The 9816-nt window shown below is 36.9% G+C and overlaps 1 protein-coding gene across 1 annotated transcript; it reads left to right on the top strand.

Moving 5' to 3' along the window:
- The first annotated feature begins 2728 nt into the window (after positions 1-2728).
- On the top strand, positions 2729-3673 carry LOC118584160 (olfactory receptor 2B11-like). Its single transcript, XM_036188191.1, has one exon. It carries the CDS (start codon positions 2729-2731, stop codon positions 3671-3673), a length of 945 nt encoding a protein of 314 aa, XP_036044084.1.
- The last annotated feature ends 6143 nt before the right edge of the window (positions 3674-9816 follow it).

The raw sequence follows: 9816 nt of genomic DNA, 5'->3' as shown, positions 1-9816 counted from the left end.
AATATCCAATTGGTATGTGCATGTTTGCACAGGTAGACACTACACACACACACACACACACACACACTCACACACAGAAATCTATTGTTCAAAGTCTTTAGGATTTACACTTTTAAACATCTGGGATCCATGTTACAAACCAAATGATAGTCCACCCAGAGTAACACACCAAGTAATCTCAGAAATTGGAAGGTAGAAGCAGAAGGTTCAAGAATTCAAGGTCAGAAAGGGTTATATGAAATAATGCCCCAATTAAAAATTTTTTTATCATTGTAAATTATTTAAATTACACCTATGTCACTCTAGAACTCAACCTTTCAATAAAGTGAGAATAAACACAACTATTTCCTGTATTTGAATATATTTCACCACAGAAAGTTTGGGGATGTTAATATTCAGTGTTTATTTGAAGTATTAAAAAGAACAGTTGATACATACTGATAGTTAATATTGACTAATTTAACACATGATTGAAACATTAATATACATAAATGAGATAATGTTTTTAACTTTTAGGAGTCTAATGTACTATCCATTGCACATCAGAGTGTTTTTTTAATTATAATTTTAATATCATCAAAATAAGATTAAATAAAAAGTCTGTAACATGTTAGGGTATTGTGAAAGAAATATTTAAAGACAATAGCCTTTAGTTTATTAAAAAAAATCCTATTGGAATGGACTGGCCTTGTCCATTGCTACAAAGAACTAAGATTATTATATGATTAGCACTGCAGAAATTTCAAGAATAAAACCTTGAGGAAAAATATAAATAAAAGAAAGCTGGATCTTGACATCATAATAATTTTTAAGTTTTTCTCATGAGCCATGGACAGTTTTCTGAGATTTTTAAAGAAATGTTTGTTTGTTTTTAAAAACTATTTTAGTCCCATGCATTCTCCACAACACATGCTAAAATTTATTATTTCATTTTATTTTCATGAGAAAAACATGGGAAGGTACCCACAAGGGGAATTTCTATGGTGTCTTTTGCCAAGAAATTTCCACTGAGATTCATTATCTACGTGGAGAGCAAAGTCTTACAGCTTTATAAGGCACAAGAGCCCTCCTTTACTTTGTTTGTTTCCTGTGGTGCCAGGACTCAAATTCAAGGCCTGGTGCCAACAGGCAAAGTGTCTACCCTTAAGCCAAATCACCAGGTCCTTCCTAACTCAGTTATTTTTTTCAGAGTAAGATATATTTCCTCACTTTAAAATACTTCTGATTTTTCATATCAAATATTAAGGATTTATGGTATATAAAGCCACTCTAGACATAGGGGATAGTCAATCCTTATCTACTATTAACACTGAATTCTGATAAAAAAAAGACCAATATTCACTTTTACAAGAAAGTGGGGGTACCGCCACAAAAAGTCAACATTAATTCAAGGTAGGTGTTTTATATGGGTAGAGATTATTCATCTGATTTGATGTAAGTTTTGTATAACTCTGCATGCTATGAGATGTGCAAACTTGCATATTAGAGAATGTGTGCATAGATTAAATTTTGATACTAATAAGAACCTTAATATTTTACAACACTGAAATGCATTTTTAAGGTTGTCCAGAGGTGCTTCTTGCATTGGAATTTCCACTAATTAAAATAAATGTACACAAATATTAAAATGTTGAAGACCTTAATATCAGATTCAATTGAGATGATCTGAGAAATTAAAAAAAAATAGAAGGAAAGAAAATGCAATAATTATGGGAGGAAGAGAACTGTTAGTATTTGGATGCAACTAGAAGAGATATTACATTAAATATTGCACATTAAAAAGCAGATGAGTGTTGTGGTCCATGCCTGCAAGCACAACATTGGTGAAGCTGAGATAGGAATCTCATCACATATTTGAGGCTGCCGAAGCTATCTGGTGAGTTTCAAAAAAGCCTTCAGAGTAAGACCATGGCTCAAACTATATGACTGAAAGAAAGGGAGGGTGGGGGAGAGTGGGGGAGAAAAGGTGCTCTTATGTATAATGGACTTACAACTAAACAAACAGACAAAAATTATGCACAACTGTCTAAATGTATGACAGATTACGACTCACAATGTGAAATTCACTAACATTCACTAACGGATTCATCGTATGCTGATAAGTCATGCTGCTTTAATAACATTTTATCTCTAGGATTTGCAATAAATTATTTTATCTTATTTTTCAAGTTCTGAATTTATTTCAAGAGATCATTTCCTCTTAGCGAAATGCTTGACTTTATAGCCTAAGTTTAAATTGGTAAGTCAGTCAAAAGTTTGGAGAGTAGAGCAATATTTGTTGTTTCTATGTCACTCCGAAGTCATCTAAACTTTAATCTAACTGGAGCATGGTCAGTAGATCACAGATGTTAGAATTTAACATGAGGTAAGTCAACGTGGGTGGTTCCTAGGCATTCTTTAGATCATCCATTTATTATCCTTATTCTTCTAGCTCACATAAGATCAATCTAAGTTTTTCTTTACTTGTTTATTATTCTATTAAAATATGCTGTATTGTAATTCTTGCTTAAATGTATAGAATCATTGATCTTTCTCTTTGTTGTACCAAAAGGCAATATTTATTTAATGCTTTCAAATATGAAATCAATTCAGTGAAGTGACATTCCAAGAAAAGTATCTTAATAACTCATGTTATATTTTATTTAACTCCATATCTTGACTGTCATAGAAATTCCATACTAAAATACAAGTCTTCACCTTCACTGGAATTCACCAGTCAACAAAAGTAATGAATCTAGGCAATGAAAGTGCTCCAAAGATCTTCATTCTTTTGGGTTTCTCCAACCATCCATGGCTGGAAATGCCCCTCTTCATAATGGTGCTTGTTGCTTATGTCTGCACAATGCTGGGAAATATCTCAATTATTGTTCTATCCAGGATAGACCCTCAACTGGACAGCCCGATGTACTTCTTCCTTTCTAACCTCTCTTTCTTGGACCTGTGTTTCACTACAACCACCATCCCTCAGCTACTTCTGAATCTTTGGGGCCCAGATAAATCTATCAGCTATGGGGGCTGTGTGACACAGTTTTATGTTTTTCACTTCCTGGGGGCTACAGAGTGCATCCTCCTGGCTGTGATGTCTTTGGATCGCTATATTGCCATATGCAAGCCCCTACGGTACCCATCCATCATGCACCAGCAACTGTGTATCCTCCTGGTGTCCATGGCATGGCTGAGTGGTTTGGCCAACTCCTTGCTTCAATCAACCCTCACTGTCAAACTGCCACTTTGTGGGAACAACAAGGTAGACAACTTTCTCTGTGAGGTCCCAGTGATGATCAAGATGTCCTGTGCTAACACTGCATTCAATGTAGCTATGCTCTCCATTGTAGGGACTTTCTACTCCCTGGTTCCCTTGTCACTTATCCTTGTTTCCTATGGGTTCATTGTAGCTACTGTGCTTAGGATTCGTTCCTCAGAGGGCAAGAAGAAAGCCTTTAATACATGTGGTTCTCATGTTGTTGTTGTGTCTCTTTTCTATGGACCGGTAATCAGCATGTACGTACAACCCTCATCTTCTAATTCCCAGGACAAGAACAAACTTCTGTCTCTGTTCTACAGTTTGGTGACTCCTATGCTTAACCCTTTTATCTATACTTTGAGGAACAAGGACATGAAAGGAGCCATGAGGAGGCTTCTTGTCTCATTGTATCACAGGGGAACAGAGTAAACCTAACTTTTAAACCCATCCTCTGCATTTGTGGCTTCAGTTCTGACATTATCTTTTTAGCATCCATGAGTTCTGTTCTGTCTACATGTCTTCCCATCATACTGCTATTGTTTCTTCACTTAATGTAAACTCTAAGCCTAGTTTGTCTGCAGTTTGCATGAGCATGAAGATGACCACATAACTAAGTTGCTTTGTATCTATCTAGAGATCTGTTGTAGAAACCTAAGGAATTGGCAATAAATAAATGCTTACTGATCAATTTTGTCAAGCTACAGCAATAGTAACAAAAACAACAATAATGAGGGTAACTCAAAACAATAGAAACATAAATTTTGAATGTCATTTTGGAAAATAAGTAAAAATAACTTAGCCTGCTGTTTACCAAGGCTTAAATTTCTATTCAAGAATTATCTATTTCATAGCTGGGTGTAATTGTACATGCCTTTAGTCCCAGAACTTGGAAAGCTGGTCACAGATGGATCTCTGTGAGTTTAAGGCCAGCCTGGTCTACATAGTAAGTGCCAGGACAGCCGGAGCTACATAAAAGCACCCTGTCTTGGCTGGAGGTGGGGGAGAGAATTAACTATTTCATGAATTACCTGCAAGATCAAGTGAGTTGTTATCTCACATTTTGTAAACTGTCAACCACACATCCACTAGTCTTTTAAGAAGAAAATTCTTTAAAAAAATTGACTTTTATTTTCTATAAGTCTTAATTGATTCTTTTCTTTTGAGTTACTTGGCTAAAACTAGTCTTTTTAGGTTTCAAAAGGAAGAGTTGATGATTAAAATCCTTAGAAAGATTTACATAATTCCTAGAATTGAAATTTTTTGGGAAATGAGATGTAAAATAGATAAGCAAAATGGAAAGCAGAGAAAAATGGAGAAAAAGGTGGAGAAAAAAAATAAAGTAAATTGGCTATCAGATTATGAAGTTTTACATAGAAATGAAGCCTAAAGACTGATGATGATATGTGGTGATATATGTTATTTTATTAATAATATCAAAAAATAAATTAGTAATTGTCTCATACTTTTGTGCTCCCTACCACAACAATACTGTCATCTTTCAACTTCTTTTAGAGGAAAATGTTTCTTTGCTTCTCTAACAACCAAGAATGTATAGAAGGTCTTCATACTCCACCTGTTATTTTCATCCAAACAAAAACCAAAACCTATTAATAGAAAACAAACCTGAGACACAATATGTCTTGATTCCAACCAGTTATTAATGATGATAAGTTTTCTCACTTTTCAACATGTGCTTTATTGCACACATTCTTTATTGTCTGTGCATGTACAGCACACACACATGGGTACAATACACATCTACCTGTAGACTTCAAGGGGAAAATGTTGCACATTGGTTCCTGTTAGAGACAGAGAAACTTCATTCTTTTGTAGACTAACTGGGTCCACAGATAGCCACATCTACTAAGAATCGGGGGAAAAAAAGGGTATAGTTTAGAAAATAACTCATTAGGAGACACTGAATCCCAGACTCACTGAATCCCAGAGACAAAAAGAAGATTAGCTGCAGGCAGGGAGAGAAGTAAAACCTCACTTTGGGGTTGAATTATAGGTAGCTTATTATGATACTTTGAGGGCTGACAGAAAGCTGTTTGTAATAGATTATTATATTTCCCAGGTGTTTGAAATACTAATAAGTAGTAATAAATATAGTTGTAAATATACTACTTTAGGGCATAGTTTTTTTTAAGATTGTGTAAAGATTTTTAATATTTCTTAAAGACTGTGTGTAGCATGAATCTTAAAGGTTCTTATTAATGAAATCAAACCTGAGGCCAGTTATTGGGGTGAATGCTGGAAGATCAGAGACACAGAACAAGCCACAGTTTCCTCACTTTGCTAGTTCCTCAGGTGATCCTGTTTCCTCAGGCTGGAAGCTTCTGAGTCCTCATCCCAATGGCTCTCAGCTGAACTGTGCTGCTCCAAAGCCTGAATGCTAAACCAGCCAAATGCTTAACTAACTAAATGCTTAACTAACTCTGGTGCCTGGTTTTCACGTCTTATATATCTTTCTACTTTCTGCGTCACTTCCTGGGATTAAAGGCATGGGTCACCATGCTTAGCTGTTTGTAAAGCGGCCTTGAACTCACAGAGATCCACCTGGCTCTGCCTCCCAAGTGCTGGGATTAAAGGCGTGCACCACCACCGCCCAACTTCTGCTATGGTTTATTCTTCTCATTTTCTAGCCACCACTGTGGCTCTGTATCTAGTGGCTGTCTGTTCTCTGACCCCAGATGTTTATTTCGGGGAACACACAATATTTTGGGGAACACAATACCACCACAACTGTGTTTACAATTTTAAAGTCAGTATTCATTAGATAGTTGTTTCATCTTATTAACATTGTAACTTATGAATAGATGATAACTTATTGCACTTTAAACATTAAGCACAATATTGTTCTCTTTCTCTATTGAATAAACTTTGTCCTGAATATGTACGTAACTCTTTAATTTGTACCTCTTATAATCAATAAAAGAGGCATAACTTTACATGAATTGTGTCAAAACATTAAAATTCAAGTTTGGATGTTATTTCTCAGTAAACATATTGAAGAACATTTCTCAAATGCAGGTTTTAGAAACATGCAATTTTCTCATGTGTGAGCAAATGTGTCTTATATACATATCTTGAGAAATCCTGCATAAAAATCTATGTTGAGCTTGATGTGGTGGCAATACCAGCACTCAGGAGACAACAGCAGGAATATAATCACTAACTCCTGACCGACCTGGTCTACTGAGTGAGAGCAAGCTCCAAGCAAGCTGGGACTATGTAGGGAAACAATGCATAAAAAATTGCCAACAAAAATTTTATTGAAAAGCATTCTCACTTAATTTTTATATGATTCACTTAGTGAGGACATCATAGGGAAAAAACTTTGAAGTATCTATTGGAAAATGAATTAAAAAAATCAGACAAGAGCTGGGCATTGGTGGCACGTGCCTTTAATCCCAGCACTTGGGAGGCAGAGCCAGGTGGATCTCTGTGAGTTCGAGGCCAGCCTGGTCTACCAAGTGAGTTCCAGAAAAGGCACAAAGCTACACAGAGAAACCCTGTCTCGAAAAACAAAACAAAACAAAACAAAACAAACAAACAAACAAGAAATCCAAAACAAAACAAAAAAATCAGACAAGGGAAAATTATGGTCCCAATAAAGATAAAAATTGACACTGTAATTACTGACAGACAAAGAATGACTAAGAACATAAACAGAATTTAGATTCTTGTTTGAATAAAAATTTCTAGTGTCCAGATTTAGAAGATAAAGAAGGTTGACAAACACTTGGCCCCAATGAACCAAAAGGAAGAAGAAGATGACCCCAATTAACAGAATGAAAGACTGAGGATTGCTGGGAGGAGGAACAACAGTCTTTCCCCGGGGAAAGGCACACCTCTACCAGAGCTTCAGTGTGGTGATATTTTGTTTTTCTATTTTTTTTTTTTAAGATTTATTTATTTATTTTGTATACAGCCTGTATGACTGAAGGCCAGAAGAGGGCACCAGATCTCATTACCTCTGGAAGAGCAGTCAGTGCTCTTAACCTCTGAGCCATCTCTCCAGCCCCAGTGTGGTGATATTTTATTTGTGCTGAAATGTGCTGATATTTTATCTGTGCGTTAATAAATAAAGCTTGCTTGGAGATCAGGGGGGAAAGGCCAGCCATTTTAAGTAAACAAAGAAGTCAGGCAGCACTTGCCGTTGACCCCTTAGCAGGCAGAATCTCTGTGTGTTCAAGGCCACACTAGGGAACACAGCCAAGTGTGGTGACACATGTCTTTAATCCTAGTACCAATCATAGAGACCTGGAGGTCTGTACAGACAGACAGTGACAGAACTGTGTAGGAAGAGGAAGTGAGGTAGCTGGGCTAAGAGAGTCAATGAGAGGGCAGAAAAGTAAGACATAAAAAGCTTGGGTAGACAGGAAGTCGTGCTCTTTGGAAGTTGTGGAGTTGGTGAGATGAGGTTAGCTTGTGACTTTCCATATTGCCCTCATCTCCCTAAGGCTTTAATCCAAATTTCTGGCTCTGTGTTTTTTATTTTATATAAGACCATTTAGAAATTCAGCTACACTTCAGCCCTGAAAGTTTACACACACATACATTATACAGACTGAGCAGGTTGTATTTATGTATTTAGGATTATATGTACATCTACATTATTTTTATGCAACAAAAATTGATTTTAAAAGAGGCTATGGATTTGAGAGAGAAAGGAAGCGTATATGGAAGGAGCTGGAGGGATGAAAGGCAAAGGGGAAATGATGTAATTATAGTCTCAAATACTAAGAGAAATATTTTTTAAAACATAGAAACATTACAAAAGACACAAAAATATCAGAATATTATAGTGGAATACTTTAAAAACTTACTCCATTAGAAAATCTGAAAGAAATGGCTGAATTTCTACATTGATCCAAACCACCAAAGTTATACTTAGAAGAGATCAATGACCTGAACAGACCCATAACAAATTCATAAATTGAAACAACAAACAAACAAACAAACAAACAAACAAAACTTTGGATTAAAGTACAACAACAACAACTCGGGGCTATGCAGATTTCACAGCAGAATTCTACCAGACCTTTATTAAAGAAACAGAAAAAGGGAGAAAGGAGGGAAGCTCTGTTGAGTCGGCCTCTAGGTGGCTCTAGAGGCAAAGACAACTGACTTACACCTTGCTCAGCTCCAGAGAGACTCCCAGGATGATGCTGAGACAGGCCCTGCTAACCCCTCAAGTGCAGGTTAAAACACCGAATCAGTGACACACCAAATTCTAGGAGGCAGACATCTGTCTGCAGAGACAGCGGTGCACCCACGTCCACAGAGCGAGAGCCACGCACAGACGCAGGCTCGTGCTGCCTGACGGCCTGACAACCAAGCCCACAAGCAGTGAAGCATTGTAGGAAGACACTTCAGGCCTCATAGCACAAAAAGACACCACGCACAGACTAGATTGACCCTCATTTCTCTTTCTCTTACCTCTGTGCCTCTCTTAATACCTATTTTCAATGCAGAGAGCTAGCCTTGTCGTGTCTGGTATCCCACATTCTTTCAGACTATACCAGAGAACATTTTCTGGCCTAGAGTTGCGGGCCTCCTTGTCTCAACCTTTAAACTCTACGGTTAGCAGGAGCTAATCTCTCTTCTCTTCATCTCTGTTGTTTCGCCTTCCGTGTGCTTTTCCCTCTTGTGTTGAATTTTATCTTTTTTTTTTTTTTTTTTTTTTTTTTTTTTTTTTTTTTTTTTTTTTTGTATTGTCCTTATACTACTCGCTGGTTTTCTTATGATAACCTCCTTTCCAATCCTAGAAAAAAACGAGATTACAACATAATTACACCAATTCTCCCTTCCTTTTTTTTTTTTGTGCCTCCAAACCCTCCCACATACCCCTCTTTTCTCTCTTTAAAATTTATGACATTTTCATTGTTATCACATACATATATACTCCTAAATGTAATCTGCTCAGTCTGTATAATTCTACTCATATGTATGTTTTCAGGGCTATTTGGTAATGAATAACCAGTGGATGTGCTCTTCCTAGAGAAGACTTTTCCTCCCACTCTTAGCATGCCTTTGTCTATAATTCTTTGTGTAGGGACGAGGCCTCCTGGGCTTTCCCACATCCACTGTAGCATCCTTGTTCAGCTCATGTTTAGGCAGTCATGAAAGTGAGATTTTATGAGTATAGCTTTTGGAGTTATGAGGAGACAATTTCACAGAAAACTCTCCAGTTTTCTGTCTTTCCGATCTTCTCCCTTTCTCACAATGTTGCTTGAGCCTTAGATGTGGGGGTATTTTGTAGATGTATCCATTGGTTGTGATTTATGTAGTGGCCTTTATCTGTTGCAAAGAGAAGTTTCCTTGATGAGGAAGTGTAACAAGTCTTTTTCTCTCCTACCAGTCAGCTCCCAAATAATGACACAGAGAATTATTAATTATATGAAAGCTTGGCTTATAGCTTAGGCTTGTTCCTAACTAGCTCTTACCTCTCTTGCATTTTGTACCTCCTGTTTCCTGTCCATATCTCCTGGCATCTCCCACATCTTACTCCTCCTCTTCCTTTTTCTCCCTGGAAATCCCACCCATATCTCCTGCCTAGCTATTGG

The sequence above is a fragment of the Onychomys torridus genome, chromosome 5 (genome assembly GCF_903995425.1).
Source record: "Onychomys torridus chromosome 5, mOncTor1.1, whole genome shotgun sequence".
NCBI classification, from domain to species: Eukaryota; Metazoa; Chordata; class Mammalia; order Rodentia; family Cricetidae; genus Onychomys; species Onychomys torridus.
The sequence above is the reverse complement of the archived record's forward strand: the minus strand, read 5'-3'. Positions and strand labels throughout refer to the sequence as shown.